The sequence below is a fragment of the Anabrus simplex genome, chromosome 5, assembly GCF_040414725.1.
Source record: "Anabrus simplex isolate iqAnaSimp1 chromosome 5, ASM4041472v1, whole genome shotgun sequence".
NCBI lineage: Eukaryota > Metazoa > Arthropoda > Insecta > Orthoptera > Tettigoniidae > Anabrus > Anabrus simplex.
The window spans coordinates 397,264,637-397,292,435 of NC_090269.1; the positions used below are offsets into that span (position 1 = coordinate 397,264,637).

General features: G+C 43.0%; 1 protein-coding gene across 1 annotated transcript in view; it reads left to right on the forward strand.

Moving 5' to 3' along the window:
• The window catches only part of LOC136874566 (pancreatic triacylglycerol lipase), a 145,597-nt gene extending 118,140 nt beyond the window's left edge, over nt 1-27,457 (forward strand). The window contains exons 7-9 of the mRNA XM_067148203.2: nt 3,951-4,133; nt 7,606-7,768; nt 25,612-27,457. Of these exons, the coding sequence (XP_067004304.2) occupies nt 3,951-4,133; nt 7,606-7,768; nt 25,612-25,702 (437 nt within the window). The 3' untranslated portion in view covers nt 25,703-27,457. The remainder of the gene's footprint in view (nt 1-3,950; nt 4,134-7,605; nt 7,769-25,611) is intronic.
• Nucleotides 27,458-27,799: the final 342 nt, after the last annotated feature.

The following is a 27,799-nucleotide window of genomic DNA, read 5'->3' on the forward strand; positions in this document are numbered from 1 at the left end:
GCGTACTGGTACATCTGCTTCAGGCCTTACCTAACCTTCTCAAAACGACGAAATAGGTAGGAACTGCCCCTAGGTTCATAATTAACTCCAATGGTACAAACAATTACTAACTATATTCTGAATAACATTCGTGCATGAGCACCTCATCGACACGTTTCATGGGCTCTGGGTAACACCTTCACAACTTGAGGTAAGTGTCTTGTTAGCCACTTCCTTAGTTGTTGTGTTAAGGGTGTCAGATGTTTGTGGGTCCACTTTCACCTTGGGCTTTTCTCGTACTGGCTTAACCTGGGTAATGGCCTGTACAGTTTGTTGGTGCAGATAGTGCTGTTATGTATATGTTTCGAATACGCTGGCCTGGTGCATCACATAATAGCGGTTTAAGGACAGATTAACTTTATTTAGTAACATTTATTTGTGTCATTTTCAGTACATTAGGGTAATAGGAGATTAGCTACAACAATACGTTGTGTAATATACTCCGCGATTTGCAGTACATAACATTATGTTTAAATGTTTGAAATATTTTGATTATACCTTTAATTTGATTATTTAATACCGCCGAAATATGAAAGCAGTAGACTGTATACATTAACCAATACAACAACGATGACTGTATCATAAAATATGAAGGCTCTTAAAATCATTATATTGTCTTATGAGCTCACTGGACAACAAATTAGTCAACTCCGGAGAAATCATTTCAAGCTTAATGTAATACCGCGTAACTCCTATTCTGGATTTGATGGGGTTCAAGTCAATTGATTTTGCAGGCCAATCAAGATGTAATAGGGTGGCGAAGCGTTCATAAAACCAGTCACATACGAGTCCAGCCTGATGAAGTTTGCTGTTGTCATTTTGAAAAATCGGAGTAAGAACAGCATACTCATCATGCAGATGTTGACTGAAAGACAACAGCTGATCATCCGGACTGTTTAAATAAGCATGCTGTTTCATGTTAGTGCTCACCTCATCCAAGACATAAAAAACACCCCAAAGACATCACAGACCCACCTCCAGCTTGAACTTGTTCTTGCACACATCGAGGATGAAATGTTTCATTTGACCTTCGGTACACTCGACGGCGTGCGTCATTGGGATAGAAAGAAAGTATTTCGTAAGACATTATTACGTTCCGCCTGTCAGTTACTGTCCACGTTCGGCGCAGCTTCATGTGGCAGTGTTGCCAATAGCCTCCTGTGAGGTGACCGACTCCACATGTGCCACTGTTGGCAATAGCCTCCTGTGAGGTGACCGACTCCACATGTGCCAGTGTTGGCAATAGCCTCCTGTGAGATGACCGACTCCACATGTGCCAGTGTTGGCAATAGCCTCCTGTGAGATGACCGACTCCACATGTGCCAGTGTTGGCAATAGCCTCCTGTGAGATGACCGACTCCACATGTGCCAGTGTTGACAATGGCCTCCTGTGAGGTGACCGCCTCCACATGTGCCAGTGTTGGCAATAGCCTCCTGTGAGGTGAGCGACTCCACATGTGCCAGTGTTGGCAATGGCCTCCTGTGAGGTGACCGACTCCACATGTGCCAGTGTTGGCAATAGCCTCCTGTGAGGTGAGCGACTCCACATGTGCCAGTGTTGGCAATAGCCTCCTGTGAGATGACCGACTCCACATGTGCCAGTGTTGGCAATAGCCTCCTGTGAGGTGACCGACTCCACATGTGCCAGTGTTGGCAATAGCCTCCTGTGAGGTGACCGACTCCACATGTGCCAGTGTTGGCAATAGCCTCCTGTGAGGTGACCGACTCCACATGTGCCAGTGTTGACAATGGCCTCCTGTGAGGTGACCGACTCCACATGTGCCAGTGTTGGCAATAGCCTCCTGTGAGGTGACCGACTCCACATGTGCCAGTGTTGGCAATAGCCTCCTGTGAGGTGACCGACTCCACATGTGCCAGTGTTGACAATGGCCTCCTGTGAGGTGACCGACTCCACATGTGCCAGTGTTGGCAATGGCCTCCTGTGAGGTGAGCGACTCCACATGTGCCAGTGTTGGCAATAGCCTCCTGTGAGGTGACCGACTCCACATGTTCATTGCATGAAGTTCCCATCGCAATATTGTCTCGATAACAGGTTGGGAAGGACCTTAATTCACTGACTGTCGGGTTTGGAGGCGATTTTGATTCCAAAGTCGCGAAACGCGTCTCCGGTCCCTCTCAGTCAGGATCTGACATCGTGATTTGTGGCCACGTGCCGTACACCATTGCTTGTAGTCACGTTAAACAGTCCGTTAAAAAACACCAACAAATCCACTAACTTCACACGGCCAAACACGGTTGCGCCCTTTTGTCACTCTGTCACATCCTTACATCTACCCATGTTCATGTACACTGTCCGCTTGAAACATTAATGTAGATATGGCTGAAAAATAACGTAGCAGTTACATGGTCCCAGTTACATGCCTGTCACGGTTGCAAATGTAACGAGGACGAGAAATAACAGGTTATCGAGTAACGACAACAGAAAAACGTACTAGTGAAAACAGTAACTGGGAAGTGGGGACCTGTCACTAGTAGCAGATGACAGACACAGAATGTGACCTTCAGATAGTACGCATGTCTTCCAAGTGAGAGCGCTTTCGTAGGAGATTGCTTTAAGTTCCTGCTGTCATCTGGTAACTAAACTGTAAACTGTTATGACACATTCAACTGTTCCGGGGTAATCGCTGACTCGGACATCGCGCAAGGCTACCTACATTATAATATTGTTATAAGTTTCACCCGTATAATTTTTCTTGTACCATAAATGAATTATTATGCTAACTTTCCATTCTGATATTATAGAATGAACGTAGATAAAAAGCATTTTTTAATACTATTTCACTTTGACAGAACTTTCCCACTGCCCTCAATTCCTTTCAGAGTTAATATTAGATATAATTTCTGTTACGATAAAAAGAATGACAGCGTTGGCTACACTAATGTAAAAACAGTGATAACGTCTCTTTACCCACTGAAGTTTTTATTAATTTGTTTCACACAATTCATTATAACAAAATAACACAATATTACCGGTACTTTATTTTACTCAAGCGATCCTCTTGTACCGGTTTGTGCCAGGTTTGGCAGACAGATCATTTCTAGTCTTCCATCCTTAACTGGGGCATTGTCAAACTCACTCCTCTAGATTTCAGAAAAAGATGCTATGTTGTCTTCTAATTTCATCCACTGTCTGCCTCTTGATAACTTTATAACAAATAGGAATGCGTGTTTTGCTGTTCAACAGTGTGTGTAATGATGCGTGGGCGCATGTGCGAGTGAATGAATGGCAATTTGCAACACAGCTGTAAGGGAACAAGCTTGAAGCCGTGACCAGGCTGTGGCCAGTAAAAGGTGAATAACGTTGGACGTTATACGGAGACAAGCTTGAAGCCGTGACCATGCTGTGACCGCACAGAACACCAATGTGTGACCGGTAAAAGGTCAGTAACGGTGGACGTTATTTTTCACTAATACTTTTCACAGTTACCTTATTGTAGCAGTGACAGATGTAGCAGTTACACAAAAATAACCGTTTGTAACACCTCTACATTAATGCCTCACTGATCGCTGCTGCCTTATGCTTTCGTAGAGGCAGTGCGCGTGCGTTTGAGCACTGGACTCCTTTGCTGCGCCATCTGTACAGGTTTAACGATCCATCACTACGTGCGCACTAAGTGACTAATTTTTCGTCCGGTGAACTTTTCATAACCATAAGTCATAAGAAAAGGTATAAACGAATATTTAGTGCATTAATTATATATTTTATGAATATTACATACTGTAGTATACATTTCACTGATATTTACTACGTTTTCATGTAAATATTTCGAACTTCGGTTTTAGATAAAAATCCTGGCCATAGTGATACCTTCTTTCCGATAGTATAACAGGATGTAAATTAGAATACGTAGAAGGTACAATATATTAAAATAAACACTTTGATGTTTCAGCTCTAGATCCCTCCGCCTTTAACATAGCAGGTCTGAGACGCCCTCTCGACGAGAAAGTTGCAGAAATGGTGGACATCATTCATACAGATATAGGTTTCCTTGGAGACTTATCGCCTGCCCTTGCTATAGATTTCTATCCAAATGGCGGACGATCTCCACAGCCTGGATGTGGAATCGATACCGGTAAGTAAACGTTTTCACTTTTAATGTGATAATCTTCTATATAAATAAAGTTTTAGGGGTCCACTATCCGTAATTTCGTTTTATTTTGCAAATTTCTCAGATATTATCCCAGGTAGGTCAACTCAAGACCGTAACAGTGGTTTTTAACTTTCGTGTCTGTTTGTTCCACCATCACGGCGAAACGGGGTGATAAATCTTGACCAAACTTCATATTTAGAGTATACTCATCCAAGAGCAGGTTTTGATATGCATTTAATTTAAAAATCACTGAATAAACTGGGGTTTATAGGGAGATCAAACGAGTTATTTGATATTTGTTCATACAGTATTCATTTTATGTAAAATCTGTAGACTACATGTGAAACGTCTCTTCATATTAAATTTTTTACTGTATCTCTTGGATATAGGCAGCCGTGGCAACGTCTCTGGCTACTTGTGGTTGTTCATTGGGTGGAAGGTGAGAGAGTCGTCAAGCTGCTATTCTGTGGGATAATTGCGGAATACCGTTTGAGGTTACATTTGTCTTCAAATACTACTAAGTGTGGCTCTTAATATTTTTACAGTAACGCGAGGTATAGCCCAGTATTTCTCACCGTAAGGTGTTTTCTGGCATTTGCTATACTTTTCACTGTATTTTTTTCTATTCTACTTCCATTCTATGTTTTAATTTCTTGGCTCAGCCTTGCCTCGTTAGGTTTAAGTTATAACACCGTAAGCCATCTTTTTATCTGAATACCTAAGAAACCCTGCGCTAAATTTCTCCTCTATTACCGCTTTCTTGAATCCGTCAAAATTTAGTGAGGAGTATTTCATTTTTTCAATACATCAACATGTTATTTACATATTTTTCCCATCCGGCAATGCTCAGTTATTGTCCTATCTTCAATTAATGTCAACTTTCTTAACTGTCTTACTTTCTTCCTTAAATTCTCCGTATGTATCCGAGTGCTCATCCGGCAACCTGGATTATATTTCCTTTGAGTGATACTATGCACTATTTCTTTCGTGCTTTTTCCCTTCGAAGTTTATTATTTCGCCGATTAAGTCGCAAAACGTACCGTTAACTGTAACTTATCTAGGGGTTCAATAGGTAGGTTGTAACAATTTTGAGAGTTGGTGCATTTTCCTATTGCAACTAAAAACGGAGCTGCCCTTGGAAAATGTTCGTTCGAAATCTAACATTACCAATCCATGTCTAGGCCATCTGAGAATGCTCCTGAATGGTTTTATTGTGGTGAGATTTAGGAAGACATTTGAGGAGCGATGCTCATAGTAAGCTAGGTTCAGCTCGCAGAGAGAACATCATTGAAAATCTAGGGCATCTGAGGTTGCTTTTAATAATTTTGCTTTACGTCCCAAATTTTTCAAAAACACCGACGATTCGGGTATTCCGTGCCGCAAGAGTTTATTTATGTACAGGTACCTTCTCATAAAATTCCATACTAGTAGCTATATGAATTTTCACTTTTTGCATTATCTTTTAATATATTTCTCACATTCTTCTTACAATATTACGTTTTTCCGCTGTTCCCCCTAAAAGTTAACAATAGTGCTAAGTTCATTTTCGGTTTTACCCATCTCTTTCCCATCTAAATACACTGATCAGCCAGAACATAATGACCACCTACCTAATAGCCAGTATGTCCACCTTTGGTACGGATACCAGCAGCGACGCGTCTTAGCATGGAAGCAGTGAGGCTTTGGTAGGTCGCTGGAGGAAGTTGGCACCACATCTGCACCCACAAGTCACCTAATTCCCGTAAATTCCGGAGTAGGGTCGTCGATGAGCACCTACGCCACGTTCAATCACATCCCAGATATGTTCGATCGGGTTAAGATATGGCGAGTTGAGGGGACAACACATCAATTGCTACACGCCACTGAGTTTCCCGAGCCGTTCCATCACACTCCTGGCCTTGTGACATGGCACATTGTCTTGTTGAAAAACGCCACTGCCGTTGTGAAACATGATCGTCATGAAAGGGTGTACGTGGTCTGCAACCAGTGTACGATACTTCTCGGCCATCCTTGTGCCCTTCACGAGCTCCACTGTACCCATGGATGCCCACTAGATTGTTCCCTAAAGCATAATTGAGCCAATGCCAGCTTGTCTCCGTCCCGCTGTAAAGGTGTCAAGGAGCTGTTGCCATGGAAGACGACGGATTCGTATCCTCCCATCGGCATGATGAAGAAGGTGTCGACATTCATCAGACCCTGCAACGTTCTGCCACTCGGCCAACGTCCAGTGACGATGGTCACGTGCGCATTTCAGTTGTAGTTGCCGATGTCGTGGTGTTAACATTGGCACATATATGGGTCATCGACTGTGGAGGTTCATTCTTAGGAGTGTTCGGTGCACTGTGTGTTCATACACGCTTGTACTCTGCCCAGCATTAAAGTCTGATGTTAGTTCTGCCACAGTTCGCAGCCTGTCCTGTTGTACCAGTCTGCCCAGCATACGACGTCCGAGACCTGTAATGAGGGGTGGCCACCCAAACCTTCGACGTTTGGACGTGGTTTCACCTTGGTTTCGCCACTTGTTGAAGACACTCACCACAGCACTCCTCCAACAACCGACAAGTCGTGCAGTTTCCGAAATGCTCGTGCCGAACCTCCGAGCCATCACAATCTGCCCTCGGTCAAACTCAGATGGATCGCGTCTTCCCCTTCTACACACGGACAGTACGCTCACTGATAATACATGCATCGCGCGCGTGTCTGACTAGCAGTCAGGTGACGCTGCTATTGCCTGGACGGGTTTATATATATAGCAGGCAGGTGATCATAATGTTCTGGCTTATCAGTGTATTTCTCTCTGATCTTTTGTTAAAATCTTTTAGTAGATGAGCCACTTCCATACCTTTATTGCATAAAATGCATCGATTTTCCTCAGTTGTCTTAAGTCTTTATTCTTATATACTCCCATCAGTCACCAAATAATCCCTCTCATTTCTATTTTTGTTAACATTTCAGTTCTTACTGTCATACTTATACTTATTATACACAACTCTTGCTATTAGATTCTGTCCACGAGCTGTGGATATTGCCTGTAAGAGACGAGGACAATCCCGTGCGAGTCGAACGAGGAAACTTATGCATACTCCCCACTTCCCCTTCCATCACTTCTCTTCCATGAAGCACAGCAGTGGCTTATGCTCTAGCATAGAAAATACGGCAAGTTCGTTAATTTGAATCGCACACCCGGAAGTAAAAATGTAACCTCATTTTAATATTTTATCCGCCAATCCGATTGTACCATAGCGATAAGCATCACTGATATCTTTCTATCGGTATAGTTACTATACACCATGAATTTTGTTGATATAATATTACGTCCTATTATCACAACAGATCGTGTGTATTATTCTATCAACTTGAAAATGTGAAAGGTAAACAACATGATACATTGTGGGAGGAGTCCATGGGTAACTGCTAATAAATAAATAATCCTCCTAATATTTTATGTTCACAGTACTGTGCAACCACCAACGCTCTTGGGAATATTATTCTGAATCAGTCCTCTATGAGGAAGCCTTTCCTGCTGTCAAATGCGATGATTGGAAGAGTTTTACCGAAGGAAAGTGTGATATGAACGCCAATGGACCTGTCTACATGGGTATCCTATGTAACACCAAGTAAGTAAATATTCTTTGTTACATGAAGTTTCTTTTCCAGCCCTAATTTAAATTGAACTGGATTAAATCCATTTTATCCCATATTCACTCAGCTGCCGTTTTCAGCGACTCTCCCAGGAATTCATTATCTTTTTGATCAGCGAGGGAGATTATACACTGAGTGGCCAAAAGTCATGGGAAGACACTGAATGTGAAGTTAATAAGGACTTGCTCCCCCGTGAGCACTAGAAACGGCAGCAATACGACGGGGCATCGACTCTGCAAGGTGTTGGAATCGTTCCGGAGGGATCTGGACCCATGCATCTCGCACTGCTACCCACAATTGGTCTTGTTTAGTTGGTACGGGGTTGATGGAGCGTATACCAGCATCCCATAAATGCTTGATTGGATTAAGATCCGGGGATCTGGAGGGCAAATCCATGGTCGTAACTTCACTGGAGTGCTCCTCTAACTACCTGCGTGCCATCACAGAGCGGTGACATGGCGCATTTTACTGTTGAAACATGGCATCTCCATCAGAGTAGTCTAGGGCCAGATAGGGATGCAGACAGTCTGTAAAAATTTCCACATAATGTGCATCTATCAGCGCTCCCTGCAGCCGGACAATGGGGCCTAATTACGATCATGATAACGCCACCCATAGGAGAACTAATTCACCTCCCGCCTGGACACAACTTTGTTGAAGGGTAGGATCCATAGCTTCATTGGGGATACTCCACATTCTCACGCGCCCATCAGCTCGATACAACTGGAACTGGGATTCATCGGACCATACCACACGCCGCCAATGTTCCATGGTCCATTTCCGATGTTCGTAGGCCCATGCACGTCGTTGAGCTCTGTGTCGAGTGTCAGCAAAGGGACACGAGTTGGTGGTCCGCTGCTGAAGCCTATGCGGTGCAGTTGTCTCCTTACAGTCCTGGTAGAAATAAGTTCCTGACTCCCAACATTCAACTGGACGGTGATCTGACTCGCAGTAGCCCGTCGAGAGCCCAGTATATAGTTTCTATGAATTTCGACTTGACAATCAACCGGAAGTCAGACATTGGTGCCAAATTGTTGCGAGAACAAACAGCTGATTCACAACGCACAACACGAACGGAAATGTATATACTCGCATATAAGTCCAGAATCAATTATTCTTTGTAGTAAAATCATATGATGAGCAATAACACATAACATATGTAAGATAAGGCTATAAGATAGAATAAAAAGATCAATGCTGAAACAGATAAAACGCACGAAAATGAAATGAAATTTCTACTCACCATCTAGAAAATCTCGCGTTGCTGACAGTTTCATTTTCTCCTACGGAAAGAAATAAATCCTACAAAAGGGATACACCATTCATTTCTGAGCCACTGTCTGCATTGTCATCGTCTGTTGAGGTTTCACTCTCTAGGCTATTTCATCTACCCTGTAAAATGGGTACTAGAGCTTTTTGTTTCACAAGGTGCAAAAGTTCCCCTTCTTCCTTATGTTATCGTGGACCAAAATACTAGGGTGAGTCAATAAATAAGTCGCAAACATGTGTGTGTGTGTGTGTGTGCGCGCGTGTGTGTGTGTGTGTGTGTCATATACCATTTGAAGTTACGCGCGCCAGTTTTGCCAGCAGATGGCGGCATATGTATGCTTGTCGTACGACATCTCGCAGGCACTCAGTCAGTCAGAGGCTGTTAGTGCACGATGGCACATGTGTTGCATGACTGTACACGAGAAGAACAGCGTGGAGTTGTGCATTTTTTATAGGCAAAGGACTGTCCACAGAAGAAATGCTTCCCGTCTATGGTGAAAACTGTTTCTCACGGAAAGCCGTGTTCAATTGGATCCAGAAATGTAACCATGGAAGGAAAAGCATCAGGGATGGGGAGCGTCCTGGTCGTCCTGCGGAGGTGTCAACTGCAACCACATTGCAGCGTTTGGATCAACTCCTGACTTAGCCCCCAGTGATTTTCATCTATTTGGTCCCCTAAAAAATCATTTGGATAGCCGTCATTTTGATACAGATGATCCCGTAATCTATGAGGTTACACGTTGGCTGCGACAGCAACCAAAGGACTTCTTTTCTGCTGGCTTTAAAGGACTTGTAAAGAGATGGGATAAGTGCCTGAATGTACAGGGTGAATGTGTGGAAAAGTGAAATAAATGTAAGAATGTTACTTTGATTATTCTTGCCTCAATTCAGTTTTGCAACTTATTTATTGACTCGCCCTCGTATTGTGCTCCTTCAACCGCTCAATTAACTCATTATTTCTAGTCGCGAGTGCTGGTGCTTTGTCGAGAATGACAGAGTGAATGGACAAAGACCGCGGGAAGAACTGAGCTCAATACAACACACAGCTGATATCACATGGTACAGAAAATAACAGATCGACAACACTGGTAAATATAACTAGAGTCTAACGCGTTCTACCAGAGCGATCGGCTGATCATGATTGGCTGTTTATTAATTCACTTAACCTCCACCAAATGGCAACGCTGAAATGTAAAGTCGAAACTCATAAGAATTGAACTATAGTTCTGCGCAGGCAACGTGATGTCCGTTCATTTAACAACTGTGGTCTTCCCGTTCGGCGGTTTATGTGGGTGGTAACATCCTCTCCCGCGATATTGACGATCCATCCTTGGCACTGTTGACCTCTGAAATCCCAAGTCGCGTGCAATCTCTGCAATGCTACGACCCATCCGCCATGCGCCGATGATCATCCCACGTTCAAAGTCGATTAACTCGCGACGTGTTGCCACTGGTCTGGGACAGACTGCTCACCTAAAACGCTCAGGTGTCGTACACGACATATTTTCTAATGGGACACCCCTTCCCGTGAGGTTTGGCCACTCAGTGTATATTCTACCCCAGGGCCTCTCAGAGTGCATGCGTCTGGTGCATGCACTGTGCACGGTGCAGAAGACGACTTGGCTTGGTTGACCAGAGTGTAGACACCCCACTCCTCGATTTGGAGCAATAGCGCTTACTCTCTCTTTCCTCACGCCTGTCTCGCTCGCTCCGCCTGTCTCCCTCTGCCCCACTTGCGCCGTAGCGCTCCAAATCCGGGCTGACTTGAGCCGAGTATAGGCGAGTTGAGCCGAGCTTAGCCGAGTAGCCCAGAGACGAAGCGTTGATCAGAGCCATGCCGAGCGGCAGCGATGCACAGTGCACTGAGCTCTTGCGCCTCGCTCTGCACGCGTGAGATTTTGGGCGTTTGAGAGGCCCTGTTCTACCCCGTTCGCTTACGTATAAATTTTCAAGTTGAGGTTTCTGAGCGTATTAGACAGCAGTGGCACAGTTCACGTGGCACAATATTTTTAGTGGAATTTCATACTTATTTGGTTCTTAAATAGAAGATAATGTTTTTAAGCTGAAATACAAGTTAAGTTTGCCTTACCGAACTTTCACATCCACTCTATTGGCACCCTAAATTTACTGTGAAGTCTAAACTTTTATTTGTCTTCCTTCAGATAAAGAGCTCATGATTGCGATGGATCAAACTGAATATACATCGAAAACGGACCAAAATGTGGGATGTATTCTAAGAATGAGAGTCCAAAGACGACCTTGACAATGGATTAATGGAAATATCTATTTTGTGATTGGAGGAATGTCTTCTGGGCGAGATTTCCTCTTCAGACACTACGTCTAAATTTGTGTATAAATACAGTTATATCATTGTCTAGATTTCCAACACTGCCGTTTTGACCACCTATAGTAGTATACAGGTTTTTACTATCAGAGATTGCTGGTATAATGTGTTCATATACGTCATCCTTAGTTCTGTTCTGATAAGGACAATATATATTTGCTAGTGGCTTTACATCGCACCAACACAGATAGGTCTTATGGCGACTATGGGATAGGAAAGGCCCAGGTGTTGGAAGGAAGCGGCAGTGGCTTTAATTAAGGTACAACACTAGTATTTTCCTGGTGTGAAAATGGGAAACCACGAAAAAGGATCTTCAGGACTGCCGACAATGGGATTAGAAACTCACTATCTCCCGGATGCAAGCTCACAGCCGCGCGCCCCTAACCGCACGGCCAACTCGCCCGGCAAAATAATAATAATAATAATAATTATACAAACGTTGAACATAATACATACGAAGTTTTGTCTTTAGATAGATTAAACCGGAAAATCCGTAGCTTAGCAACGCTTATCTTCAAATTACTCAAACACGAAAGGCTAAGTTTTTAATCTGAGGACCAAGATAGCCCGAGAAATGACACGACAGAGACCCTTCTGTGGCATACAACATCTTCGTCCTTTACAAACTGGATGTAGCTTCTACCGGGAACTTTCCAGCTCAACCACATTCCGGCTCTTTGACTGAATGGTCAGAAGCCTCAGATTTGGTTCCCGGTCATGTCGGCGATTTTAAGCGCGTTTGATTAATTCGTTTAGCTCGGGGACTGGGATTTTGTGATTGTCTTAGTACACACGCTCATTTGCATACATCACAACACATTATAAACCACCACAGAAACGCGCAGTAGTGAATAAGTACCTCCACATGAGGTTAGCATCCGGAAGAAAACGTTAGTTTGCGGACCAAAACACCATGGACGGAAGAGAGAAGAAGGTTGCAGAGTGAAAGAATGAAGGGTTATCGGGCACAGATCAAAGCCCAGAAGCAGCTGAAATCGAATTAACGTAGTCCACAGTTGGTCAAAACTAAAGTAGAAATAATAATAATAATAATAATAATAATAATAATAATAATAATAATATAAATAATAATAATAATTAATAATTTTACATCCCACTAACTGCTTTTTGAAGTTTTTGGAGACGCTTTGATGCCGGAATGTTCTCCTGAAGGAGTTCTTTTACGTCCCTCTAAATATACCGTTACGAGGCTGACGTATTTGAGTACCTCCCAATACCACCGGAATGAGTGTGGATCGAACGTGCCAAGTTGGGGTCAGAGGGCAGCGCCTCAATCGCCTGAGCCACTCAGCCCGGCAGAAAAGAAAAAAAAAATCACTGCGATTACAGTCAGCGTTATGACATCAGGATTTGAGACTCTATCCGAAATTGTTAGGAAATTTGAATTACATTGATATTTAGAGATTAAATTTGAATTCGGTCCTCACATATTGACACTGGGTTTGGAAAGGAGACAGTAATCACAATACGTCAAAATATCACAATCTGAGAAGTGATTTAGCCTCATCCTCGAGATCGTTAGGATGGGAAACCCATGAAGAAGTGAACTGTGAATCCTCTAAAGAATATTTAAAACGAGCTGATATTGTTGCAGTAAACCGGCGAGTTGGAAAAGCTGTTGTATTAGATCTAACAGTTCGCTTTGAAAGGGGTCCAGGCATCTGAAGTCAACCAGGACCATCTACGAACTCTGTCTACCGTACCTCTCTCATCGCTATCATGTTCTATTGAAAAACTGGTGTGTTATGGGAATACTGTCTGGAAGCTGCTGTGCCGCTGTTGACCTAGAAAAGAATGAAAAACTTCGGAATGTCTTTAACTTGTCTAAGTGACATCGCCTTACACATTATTAAGGATTCATTAACGTAGGTTTTCGTGGCTCATTGTATTAAAATAAATACATATATGAACTGGATTGAAGCAACTTAGTAGGGAAAAAGAGCCGGAGCTGGCACAGGGACAAATGGGCAAGATGGCGGCTATACACGGTCTCTTATGTGACTAACTCTGGGGAGCTGGCACAGGGGCAAGTGGGAAAGATGGCCGCCACGCGCAATCCACCTCTAGCACATCTGGCTCAGCTCTCGCTACTATGATGACATCACTCCGCTCAATTTTATGAGGTAGGGTGGAAGGGTAGAATTGCACCAACGGTATACGGCTAGTCATAAGGGTGAATAAAGGGGGGAGGGGCTAACTCGGGGAGAGCTGTGCTACGGCACAGGGGGCAAATGGGTATACAGAGTCTTTTATGGGACTAACTCGGGGAGAGGAATAGTAGGGCACAGGGGCAAATGGGTATACACAGGCTTTTATGGGATTAATTCGGGGAGAGCTGTGCTAGGGCACAGGGGCAAATGGGCATACACAGGCTCTTACGGAACTAACTCTGGGGGTAGCTGTGCTAGGGCTCCCTAGGCAAGATAGAGGACCACGCGCTACGACCTCTGACACCCTGAGAAAATAGGATGTCGTCATCTTATGGAATACTGTCGAAAGAGGCTACTAAAAGGGGCACCTGACTTGAGAGAGCATGGGTTAGTGAACTCGGGGTCTTTAGCTGAGTCTAGGTATTATGTGTTCTAAGCTGTTGTCTGTCTGAAATCCCTGGCCAGCTCTTATAGGACACTTCATTTCGAAGTGATGGGGTCGAGCAGACTAAAGCTCCTCCAGGGACACCCTTGCCCCAGGTGAGGCCTAGCAGAGTAAAGCTCCTCTAGGAGCACTCTTGCCCTAGGTAGGGGCCTAGAAGAGTAATGCTCCTTCACGGACACCCTTGCCTTAGGTAGGAGCCGAGTAACCTGTGTTGTTGTTGTTATTGTTGTTGTTGTTGTTGTTGTTGTGGACCGAGCTCGATAGCTGCAGTCGCTTAAGTGCGGCCAGTATCCAATATTCGGGAGATAGTAGGTTCGAACCCCACTGTCGGCAGCCCAGAAAATGGTTTTCCGTGGTTTCCCATTTTCACACCAGGCAAATGTACCTTAATTAAGGCCACGGCCGCTTCCTTCCCACTCTTAGCCCTTCCCTGTCCCATAGTCGCCATAAGACCTATCTGTGTCGGTGCGACGTAAAGCAACTAGCAAGGAATGTTGTTGTGGGGGGGGGGTGGTGGTGGTGGTGGTGGTGGTGGTGGTGGTGGTGGTGGTGGTGGTGGTGGTGTCTGCATTGGCGATCCCGGGGTCTTTAGCTGAGTCTAGGCATTATGTGTGCTAAGCTGTCGTTTATCTACTGTAATCTTCTTAGCCAACTCTTGTGGGGCACTTCCGCCCGAGTTGTGGCTGAATAGAGTAAATGCCACTCCGTAGGATTCAAACCTGGAGCTGACAAACTCAAAATTTAAGAGCTTAAGTGCAATTCAAATATCCTCACCCTGATTGAAATGAGTGTACTGACTACAGTAAATGTAAAGACATGTACATCCCAGCAAAAATAACGACTCTGCGAGCTAAGGCGAATAAAGCTGTAAGTAAAGGAATGCCAACAATGTGTTATGACGCAAGACTCCTGACTTGGTGAACTCTGGGTCTTTAGCTACAGGTCAAAGCTTGTTACCGATGACGTTACTAGTCACATGCACTTTTCTCGTCTATATAATACTGCTTTGTAATACTACATGATCGTTTGGCACAAAGTCGTCTCGTACACAAGGCTTATAACTTATAACTTATGGCCTACTAGTTTTTATCAGTCTAACTTTCGGAACTTGGGCAAGAGTTGCAAATAGCGACTAAAAGGGGTTCTAGTAGACTCTAAACTTCTGAGCGTAGGTTAGCGGTTATAGGACCTCGATATGTCTGCTATAAAATAAATTTTCTCTATGCGAACTCTTGTTACCTGTTTTTGAAGCTCATTTTTAGCATACAGGAATGCTGATCAAGGAACAGCTACTGAGAGCTTGCGAACAACAGTAAGTAAAGATGGTGAAAATATAGCGGACGATGCAGTCAAATCAGTAAATAATTATTAAGGGAAGGCATCGCAATGGTTTCAATCGCGGAATGTAGAATACAGAATACGTTATTTCTTCTTCTTCCTCTTCTTCTTATCCTTCTTCTCCTCCTTGAACTTTTTCTCAGTATATTTGGATTAACACTTGATGTAGGTTTGGCCTTGTTTTACGGTGTTCTGAAGCATACTCTATTTGGAGAGATGTATTCACTATCGAACTCAAGGCCTTGTCTATGTAGACGAAGAGAAGTTTATTAAGACAAAAACACTTAGTTCCCAAGCCAGAAAACTTAATCATGCGCAGTTAACATCACGACCCCCCAGAATCGAACCCAAGGCCTTGTAAACCTAAGATCAGTATGCTAATCATACAGCAAAGGAGCCTTGTATCCAATGAAATTCCCGACCCAGCCGGGAATTACAAAAATCTGGAATAATTAAATCAACTTGATGGAATACTGCAGTAAGAAACGACTGAAAGGGGTACCAGGGGCTCTTAACTTCCGAGCGTGGTTTATCGGCTGGAAGGACCTCAAGCTTTGTCTGGCATTAATTATGGTTGTTTAACTTTCTCTCAATAGGGAAACGAAGGTTTAGCTGGATAATAGATGTGAACACTTCTGACTCGAGAACAATATTCTACTGCTGTCAACCCTCATAGAGACAGCGTACTCGAGGACTGGGCGTTTCTGACTCAAGTATAGTGTGGTATGGTGATGGGGGTGTCAGCCCGCCTGAATTTTATTGGGATGTAATTAGGAGATGAGATTATGTGAAGAGGATATCCGCATGCCTTCTAAGGACGTTATAATATGTGATACTGACAACCACGAGGCTTTAGGAATATGCTGGCAGTGTACCTGTTTTGCTATGTAAGCAACATCCTTGAACAGAGCTGCCAATATAACAGTCTCATGAGAAAAAAATTGCATGTGGTTACAAGTGACATAAATGAAATAGGCCTATCCGACCCGAGCAGGATTCGAATCGTCGACTTGGAACACAACTTTACTTTTTAATGCTACAGAATCCGTTGGCACAAAGGGTCTGTAGCTGAGTCTGGCATAAGCCTAACTCTACTGAGCTACTACAGGGGCTAACAACTTGTAGCTTATGACATTAGTTTTATCAGACTAACTTTCGAGAACTAAGGCAAGGACTGCTAGGCAAAATGGCTGATATACTCTATTCGTATAGACTGAAATAGAGAGCTGCCTCAGGGGCTCAAAACTTGTAATTTTCGTACGCCGATTGTCCTTTCGTACACGAGCTAGGACATAACTTTGCATCCTAGCTAATTGTGCAGGCTTAATCGCACGCTGGTTAAGTGTTAACCTTACCGCTTGACCTTCCTCTATACGAGCTTAACGACTACACCTTGTTCTATTAAGACTAGGGAGATGATGTAAGACTTAATGCATGTTCTTTTTACATAGGAGCGTGATGTTGGAAGGTACCCTCAGGGGGTGTAATGTTGAAAGCCACCCTCAGTTGTAACGTTGGAAGACACAATCAAGGGGCTTGAAGCTGCACATGGGACTAGGGAGATAGTGTAAGGCTTAATACATATGCCGTATTCATAGGGGCGTAATATTGGGAAGCATCTTTGAGGCTCAAATCTAAGAGACTTATAGTAGCTCACAATATTGTTGACATCATTTAGAGATTAAAACATTGTGTTCAGAACGGAAATAAATATGTTCGCGCTATGCATGATGGGGAATCGATCTAAGCACTCTTCCCAATAAACTGCTCAGTATCATAAATGATTGTGAGTTAAATTCAAAAACACCTAACGTTCGAGCTACAAGAAATCACCGACCTGACTAGGAATGAACTCGTGTAGATGGCGGCTACACATTGTACTAGGGAGATGGTGTAAGATATAATACACATGCTTTATTCGTAGGGCCTAACGCTGAAAGGTGACCTTAGGTTTTGGATCTGAGTGACCGCTAACGGCAAATGGGGCGAAATGTTGAAAGGGCAAAAGGGAAAAGGGGGTAAATGGCTCAAGGACAAAAGGGCGAAAGGGCTAACGTTATTTACTAGGGTGAATATCGTTGCAGACGCTGATAACCGCTCGAGTGCATTAATAGAACTGACAACGTCCATGAAGAAAAGCGGCTATAATTCAGGAGACAAAGCACGAGCTGTGAAGAACAGGGAACGTACAAACCAGGACTAGGAAAAAAAAGAAAAAGTATGCCTTCCTTATGTGGCAGGTATAAATGACAGAGTAGGGTGCAATGTTAGGAAGTACAATATAATTTCAGTTTCCATCACAGACCGGAAGCTCAAACCCCTGTTTCGACTAGTCAAGGAGAAACCACCTGTTGAAACACCGGGCGTCTACGAAGTTCCATGTGGTTGTGGTTGTTCATATATTGGCATGACCAAAAAAAGCTCGTTAGCACCAGGGTGAAAGAACACATCAGATCAGTCAAGAATGTCACTCTTTCATCCCCCACGGAGAAAGCTATAGGCCAGTCTGCCATCGCAGAACATTTCTACAGTACAGACCATGTAATCCTCTTTGACCAGGCGAAGGTCATTGAGCCTGTAAGAAACTTCTATGCTCGACTGGTAAGGGAAGCCATAGAGATAGAGTTGCGCTCAAATAACGCCAAACCGAGCTCGATAGCTGCAGTCGCTTAAGTGCGGCCAGTATCCAGTATTCGGGAGATAGTAGGTTCGAACCCCACTGTTGGCAGCCCTGAAGATGGTTTTCCGTGGTTTCCCATTTCCACACCAGGCAAATGCTGGGGCTGTACCTTAATTAAGGCCACGGCCGCTTCCTTCCCACTCCTAGCCCTTCCCTGTCCCATCGTCGCCGTAAGACCTATCTGTGTCGGTGCGACGTAAAGCAAATAGCAAAAAAAAAAAAAAAAAAAAATAACGTCAACGGAGAAGACGGCTTCAAGTTATCAAATACATGGAGACCTGTACTCCAGAAAGACATGCATAACACCACCATGACACAGCGCGACGCATTAAGAAACTGTCGACAGAGGGCGGTGAATCAGTAACTTCCCTCCCAACCACCACAGCACAGCGCGTCGATCCCTGAGTCCAGTTAGTGGTGGGCGTGGATAGTACGGCCGTGACTTCTCCACGTTCCTTTGAAGAATTTCTTTGCCCACTTTTGGAGGCAGAGCTTCACATGCCCTGATGAAGGCCGATGCAATTTGGCAGAAAGCTCGTCTTTGTTAAATATATATAAGTTGCTTTAATCCAGTTCCCATAATTATTTATATATTTTATTTTTAAGGATTCACTTAAAATTCTCTACAACTATTTGTACTTCACGTGATGGGGAGTCAATCCTATCACTAAACAATACATGCTGATAGTCAACAATGCAAGTATTTGTATTCTTGTTTCAGGCCTCCCGTTGTCACATTATTAGTACAGTAGAACCTCATTAATCCGGACTAATTGAGGCTCTAGGTTGTCCTAATAAATAAAAGTACGGATTAAACAAAATAACTTATGATATGAGCCAAGGTACATATTTAAGCGCACTGCTCAGTTAAAAGAATGTGTACAGTACAGTGTTTTAAATGGAATAAATACAAAGGCTATTTAATATACAACATATAATGGATTAGGCCGTACAAAATACAGAATAACTAGTGCAGTACAGAATTAGTACACGGCAATCAAGGCACACCTTCACGGACCACACTTGACACGCTTACTGGTTTGAAGAAACTGCTCATCTTTTGTTTTCTTTGAAATCATTTTCTATAATAATTAACTCACGGAGATGCCTCAAATGTTTGTAATTGCAGATATGTTTCCATCGTTGTTATCTTCAACGTATTTAATGACTCTAGTTGGGCCCACGAGAGTTGAAGTCTGACGTTTAGCGCCACAGGCGAGAAGCAGTTGACTAATGATGTTCGACAATGCTCTGTTGCTATGGCAACGATAACAGAGATGCCAAATTTAATGATGCTATCGCCACGTGGGTTGACTTACTCTTAGCCGCTTTTGTGATATTATTCGGAGTGGTACTCTGTTAGCTGTGTTAAATTTTGCTGGTTTATGTAATAATTTAAGTGTTTGTTCCCTGAACATTATTCTCGTTGTTAGTTTATTTCTTTATAAGTAAATCAGTGGCTAGTTGTATAGTTCTACCCTATATTTGTTGAGCTAAATGAAATGGCATATGGCTTTTAGTGCCGGGAGTGTCCGTGGACATGTTCGGCTCGCCAGGTGCAGGCCTTTTAACTTGACGACCTGCGCGTCGTGTTGAGGATGAAATGATCATGAGGACGACACATACACCCAGTCCCCGTGCCAGAGAAATTAACCAATTACGGTTAAAATCCCCGACACTGCCGGGAATCGAACCCAGGTCAGCACGCTAACCATTTAGCCATGGAGCCGGATTTGTTGAGATTATTGTCAGTTTTGCCAACGGCCGTAGCCGTGTTGAAACACCGGATCCCATGAGATCTCCGAAGTTAAGCAACATTGGGCGTGGTCAGGAGTTGGATGGGTTGCCACGCGCTGTTGGTGGAGGGTAAGGGAATGGAGGAGCGGAAAGGAACTGGCCACCCTACCGCACGTAAACTCCGGCTCAGGAACACCTCTGCGGAGGTTCGGACCTGCCTTCGGGCGGAATAACCCTTACCTTACCTTATTGTCAGTTTAATGAATATGTAATCTCATACTTATCGGCAATGACGTGTTCTATCTTAAATGCCGGAATTATTGGCACGAGCTTAGGAACGGATCAAAGGTTATTGCATTGCATTAGGCCAACATGGTTGATACAATATTCAGTGTGTATGAGAGGGTGATATGCCGCAGAGTGAGGTAACTATGACAAGGCAGCGTACTTCGTACTTACTGCTTTCACCACTCAAATGTCAGACTTCAACTCTCGTGGGCCCAGCTATATGTTTAGATGTCTTTAATTTCACTGTTTTGCTTTAGGGTTAATAATACCACCTGCTTCAAGCTGGTCATATTATTCCACTCCAGAGCTTTCTGCAGCGATCACACTTTCAACGATCTCCTCCTGCATGGTTTACAACATTGCGTTCGTAACCCAGCTCATGCAATTGCGTCTGTGTATTATAAATTATTATTAAATGGCTGTCCGGATTAAGCGAAGTTCGGACTAATCAGGTTCTACTGTATTTATTTAATCCATTTACTGTCCTTGGATGGTTTTCCCCGCAGACTCAGCGAGGGATCCCACATCTACCGCCTCGAGGGCAGTGTCCTGGAGCGTGAGACATTTGGTCGGGAATACACCTAGGAATGGCAACTAGGGCTCACCCAGGTGGCTTCACCAGCAATGCAGAACAGAGGGAATGGGATGAAATGATATGTCGTATGGCTTTTCTTGCCGGGTTATCCCAGGACGGGCTCGGCCCGCCAGTTGCAGGTCTTTCCATTTGACACTCGTAGGCGACCTGCGCGTCGTGATGAGGATGAAATGAGGATGAAGACAACACATACACCCACCCCCCGTGCCATTGGAATTAACCAATTAAGGTTAAAATCCCCGACCCAGCCCTGAAGATAGTTTTCGGTGGTTTCCCATTTTCACACCAGGCAAATGCCGGGGCTGTACCTTAATTAAGGCCACGGCCGCTTCTTTCCAATTCCTAGGCCTTTCCTATCCCATCGTCGCCGTAAGACTTATGTGTGTCGGTGCGACGTAAAGCAAATAGCAAATGGCAAAAAAAAAAAAAAAAAATCATGCTTATAGATGTACAATATTCTAAACACGTGTAATTCCACTACCTCTAAATGACATTTTATTATTTTGGAGGTCTTAAAATTAGTCGGGTGTTTAGAAATTTATGTCGCCTTACGAGTGATTTTTTATATAAAATGTTCCTTCTTACAAATGAAAGATGTATTAAAAAAAATTGATGGTCGTTAGGTGTCGGACGGTCCGCCATAGGAGACTTCCTTGACTGGCATGGCCGTAAGTTCATGCGATGTTTCATGAAACACTTTACTACTTTTCTGCATGTTTGCCCATTATAAACATACCCAAGGAAACAAGGAATTACTGTATATATTCCAGCACAGTAAGGGGACACTAAAGCGAAATTTTACGAATTTCAAAAAAATACCGAAATTGGGTTTAGAACACTAAATTATGCCACGATGTGAGTGTGCTCTATCAAGAATGGTATAATTTTTTAATTGCGCCTCTTTTAAATGGCGCTGCGCTGGCATTTAATTGACCCATGCTCTACTGGACACGCCCCAACAAATCAGGAAAAGGAGCTCAGGAGAAAGCAAAGAGCCGATGTAAAAAAAAAAAAAAAAAGCCGATGAAAATATCATTGGAGGAGAGAAGAAAGAAGTCTGAAGCGCACAGTTATTGTGCAGAGCAATTCTAAAGTGACTGGAGTTGCAGATATTTTTATTTTGCATTTTATGTCTTAGCAAAATCTTCATGCTTTCTTTCAAGAAACGAGTCCCTTGTACAGTGGCTCAAAAAAGTATTGGTCTGTCGAGATATGCTACATATGAGGACGAGGAATCTAAAGGAATGACGATCATAATTGACATATACTAGAATCCCTGATTATTTATCATTATGTTTAACATCATTATAAGAAAAACATGATTCTTCCATGTCCATATAACTAAAACGCCATAACTTAAAACAATCATTTTCACTTGCCACCAAAGAAATATTGGTCTGAATTAACATAACGCAATTTCTTGATCCTTCTTGAACGTTTCAGAACTCGGTAGGTCCTCCTTTCCTCTTTATAATCTCAGCCAACCTATTTGGCATCAATAGTACCAAGGTTTCCGTAGTTTTCGTTGGTACGTTATTCCATTCAGTGAGTGAGGCTTCTTTCAGATCAGCTTTTTTTGATACTGCATGCTTTCTCACGTTTTTCTCCAAATAGTGCAACAAATTCTCGATGGAGTTGATGTCGGGAGATTGTGGTGGAGTTTCCATGCAACGTGGTGTATTATATAACAGCCATAGCTTCATGTTCAGGGCTGTGTCCCCAAAATATTTGACACCAATTTACATTCACTCGGAATATTTCTTAATTCCTTGTATAACCTTGAAGTTCTATGTGTTCTACTAAGTTTGTCTACTATGTTATGCGTTGTACAGTGAAATGATAAGAAAACCATAAGCTGTCAGGTAATTATCAAAGTTATATATACTACGCCGCAGAAGTACTAATTACGCAAACTGATATTGCTTAACGCAGGAACTGTCACATGACAGACTAATTTAATTTGCTGGTGGCATTACGTCGCACCGACACAGATAGGTCTTACGGCGACGATGGGATAGAACAATGAAAGATTGAAATGCTCTCATATGGGCCTGAAAATAATTAGTTATGAGTTTCCATGAAGTTCATCCTTACACTGAACCTTAATTAACAACCAGACGAAAATATTTTCATGTTGTAATAAGTGTCCCTTTAGAGTAAATTGTGAGAGTTGTTTCCCCCTGTTGACTTCCTTTACTTAGTTCATACGTTGTTTGTAGTAACAAAAATGTATTCATTGAGTGACATAGCAGACATTCACGTCATTTATGGTCCCTCACACGGGAACTGACGAAGAACACGCGAACTTTATGCAGAAATGCTCTGCAACAAACAGTTACCTTGTCTAAGAACATCTCACGAATTGACAAATGTTTGGAAGAGACGAACAATTTTTCAATTGTAGATGAATTGAGGAGCTCTCTCGACTATACAGGCCGTCCGTTGAGTCTTCAACTCAGAGGACTGGTGGATCGTCAAATCCTCAAATCATGTGTGTCACTATTGACCAATCCAATGCTTTTGATAGGTTAAACCATGGGAGATTACTGAGGCTATTGGACTAGACAAACAAGTGGTTGAAGGGGTGGCTAAATTTCTAGAAAAGAGTATTCAGAGGATTGTCATCTAGGACATCATACACACATACTCCAGAACCATGCTTGTTTGTCTGACGGTCAGTCGTGTTTAGTGAGTCACTGAGAACAAAATTGTTTACAAACATTCACCACGCGTGCGACTTAAAGCAAAACTGAAAACATTGACTTTTGTCCATCTGGACAATAACAGGTCGTTAACAAATGTGCCACATTGTAGCAATTACACTTTCTATGTACCCCCTCACATTTTGGTATGAGTTTTCCTCACGCGGTGAAAAAAAATGAAAATCCACAGCCGTTGACCGGTCAGGAATGGAATGAATGAAACCCCCATCTAGCGGCGAGGATAGGAATTGTGTCGGCTGCAGAAACCTGTCGCACTTCTCTGGAGCAATGATTAATGACTGACAGACGAAATTATATTGGTGAGTGTTGCTGGAATGAAAGATGACAGGGAAAACCGGAATACCCGGAGAAAAATCCCCACCTCTGCTTTGTCCAGCACAAATTTCACATGAAGTGACCGGGACTTGAATCACGGAACCCAGCGTGGTGCCGCCTGAGGCGCGGAGGCTTCCTTACACCATGTAGTCTTTAAAATTACAACACCACTTCCAATAAAATAAAGTGTAGTCTTTATGAAATATTTTGTCCTGTACGATGCAATTAAGAAACGTAATGATGTTCCTATTGTTTCGTCTTTAACGTATCCAAACCCCGTGCTATTACAGCCCTGATTCACCTAAGCCTACTAAGCGACCGCTGCTCGGCCCGAACGCCTTCAAATTATAAGGTGATGCATGGTCAGAGATGCGAGTCTTCTCTTCCGTTATTTCTTGTTTTTTAGACCAGGGCCGCCATCTCAATTGTCCTGAATTGTAATCACGTAAGCTGAGTGGATCTTGAAGCAACTATCAGGTCCAGATAAACGTCCCTGACCTTGCCAGTAATCCAGCCCGGGGCCTCCTGGTGAGGGGCAGGCACACTATCTCTAGATCGCGGCACATTCAACGTACTTTCTTACTTTCTTTCTTTCTTTCTTTCTTTCTTGATCCATTTACCCTCCAAGGTTGGTTTTTCGCTCGGACTCAGCGAGGAATCCCACATGTACCACCTCAAGGGCAGTGTCCTGGAACGTGAGACTTTAGATCGGGGATACAACTGGAGAGGAAGACCAGTACCTCGCCCAGGTCGCCTCGCCTGCTATGCTAAAAGGGGTCTTGTGGGGGATGGGAAGACCGGAAAGAATGGACAAGGAAGAGGGAAGGAAGTGGCCGTGGCCATAAGTTAGGTACCATCCCGGCATTCGCCTGGAGGAGAAGTGGGAATCTACGGAAAACCACTTCGAGGACAGCTGAGTTGGGAATCGAACCCCCGCTCTACTCAGCCGACCGCTCGAGGTTGAATGGACGCCGTTCCAGCCCTCGTACCACTATTCAAATTTCGTGTCAGAGCTGGGAATCGAACCCGGGCCTACGGGGGTGGCAGCTAATCACACTAAGCACTACAGTACACAGGCGGACACCTTCAACATACTCTACAGAAAATTAAAATTATATCATGAAGCGGTGTCCCTGCAAAGCTCCAAGAGTCTGTGGTCAACGGGCGGCTATGGTGTTCTGGTCACTCATTTATGAGCTAACATTCTGGAGAGGTGGATTCAAATCCCACTGTCGGCAACCCTAAAATTGTTCTCCTTAGTTTCCATTTTAATAGCCTGAAAATGTAGGGGCTTTGATTTAATTTAGTCCTTGTTCGCTTCCATATCAGTCCTAGCCCCGTCATCGTCATGACAAGACCTACCTGAGACTGCGCGAGTTATGACTACTGTAATATCAGAAAAATAATCAATGTTCTTCAGTATAAATTTGAATGACCCATTCCTTTGTGCTGCTGTTATTTCTGTTTTGTAAGTGTAATCTTAGGGAATTTAGTAGAAAATTACTAAATTCACAATTAAGTATTTATTTATTTTCCACCTAGTCGATACAATGATTGCTTAAGGCAATTTTTAATGGTCAAAAGTGGTACATGTTTCGTATATTATCAACATCTTCAGCCACATAACACTGTTTATCTTACAATCTTATGTTAATTTTAAGGTCACTTCCTCTAAAGCATTACTTTGTCAATTTTATATATTTTTCATCTAAACAGTGTTATGTGGCTGAAGATGTTGATAATATACGAAACATGTACCACTTTTGACCATTAAAAATTGCCTTAAGCAATCATTGTATCGACTAGGTGGAAAATAAATAAATACTTAATTGTGAATCTATTGAAGTGCGATACGGACCATGAAGCTGATTTTATGAAAATTACTAATACAAAGGATGCGTTTGTTCTTTCAGTGCTGTTGGTAAATATTACCTGCGTACCAATGATAAACCTCCTTTTGGTCTCGGAAGTCATCTGCAACCATTCAATTCCAGCTTTTCATAGCTCATATGGAAGAGTGATGGTAGCGAGATTGGGAGCTCCGTGGATGCACACGATGTGCGTAGTGTGTGGCAATTCCATCTTCATTATTACATAAAATTACTTCAATGATAAGGCGGTGTTTCTGGAATAAGTAAATGTACAGTTGAAAGAGAGCAACATTCCCTCAGTTTCTAAGAAATTCTGTATGATTTTATTTAATTTAAATCAAGACCCCAACGAGCTGGAAGCTCACTTTGAGAGGTAGTACATGCGGTATGAAATTCAGAATTACTTCACAGCATTAAATCTAAGAATGAAATGTAGTGGATAATAATGAATGACAGTTGGCTGTACAAATTGTTATTAGGAATACCATTTCAATATAAGTTCATAATTTGCCAGTAATTTATCAGTGTATTTTATTGTTTTTTGCCTTAGGTATGTCCTAATTGGAAGCACTGTATCGCTCACGGAAACGAACGCAGTATTTCAAACGTGGCTGTCCTAATTGACTGACGCGTTGCACCATTGCGCCGCTTAGCACCGCACAGTAGAGTGAGCATAGCAACTACTACTAAATGTTTTCATTCCTCCCCTGAAGGGGGAGGCGGGCCTCCTAGACGGCGATGCCGTCTCTCAGGCCGGGATATTTGTGTCGTAGAAAGAAATGCGTGGAGAAGGTGAGAGGGTTGACGGCCGTGGCCTATGCTAGGAAGTGTCCCGGCATTCGTCTTAGTACATGAGAATGAAAGTCCGCGGAAAACCATTCTCACGACCAGCTCCTCTCCGTCACGCGAATACGGACGTGCAGAGCCACGGTAGAAGCCGAGGCCTCCCCTCCTCTGCTAATTTGACCGGTCGGAGTGCAGAGCCATCGGAACACGGAACAGCCGTGGCCACTTGTGGGCCGAGACCGACTCTGCATATCAAGCCAGTTTGATTTTGACGCTACTTTTCTGAAGTTTGCGTACGATGGAAGTTAATATAGAGGAATTTATTTCTCGTCCACTCGAAAGAATGTTTGTGGGACAAGAGACATGGGAATTAGGTGAATAGGAGTGTGGTGGATGAAACTTTGGAGGAAATTGCCGAATCGATAGGATTCGCAATTAAGTGTACAACTTTAAATATATTTACTGCCTAGAATAACACTTCATTTTCAAAGTACTGTTAATTTCAAAACTTTGAAGTATATTTCCATCGTTTCGTTAATGCTGTGTTTATTATTTGTGAAAAGTACCTTTCATGACCTCATGTATCCTGAGGGACTGTTGACGTAAACACAGCATTAGCAGACCTGGCACTAGCATAGTTCACCCTCATGTTAAAGTTACATAACCATTCATATACCGTAACTTGTTCTGCACTAAACAAAATACCTTCATTTTAGCTTCTAAATTGCATACAATATTGTATAATATCACAGTACACTCAGCAATGTGTGGAGCTCCTTTCATCATAGGCAAGTAAAAATTTGACCGCACTATTTTCAAATAACAGCACATGTCCTGCTTGTAAGTTTGTCGTTCTTCTTATCAAACGTAACTTACTCTGTCCAGTCAGAAGAGCGTAGCACCGGGCTGTATTAGGACACACACGGCTCAGCTCAGCTTAGCACCACGTAGCAACGCTTCCAATTAGGACATACCTTTTAACACAACCAGTGTTTATTTAGTCTGATAGAAGTTGGTATGTTATTATACATTTCAAATATACCATATGTGAGGCTTATGAATCTGTTCGTTCAAATTCATGTTAATATTGTTACAAATAAAACAGCATATGTTTCACTACTCTAATTTATTTCATTATGACCCATTAAAGCACACACAAAATTCTAATCATTTATGAATGGCTACACTTACTAACTGCTGTCTAGTTACAAGTCTCTCTTCTGTACACACACCAGGAAGTCCCGGCCGGCTGGAATTACCTTAATTTCACTTCTCCAAGTCCATTCACCTCATAGAGCAGCTGCGTGTAGATCGCTGGATTTGAACACAGTTCTACTAGCTACACAATACACTGGATGACAATTCCTTGGTTCGACTCCAGAGACACTTCAATAATTCACACAGTCACATGCAGTGAACAACTAAACAGCAACAGCTCAACACT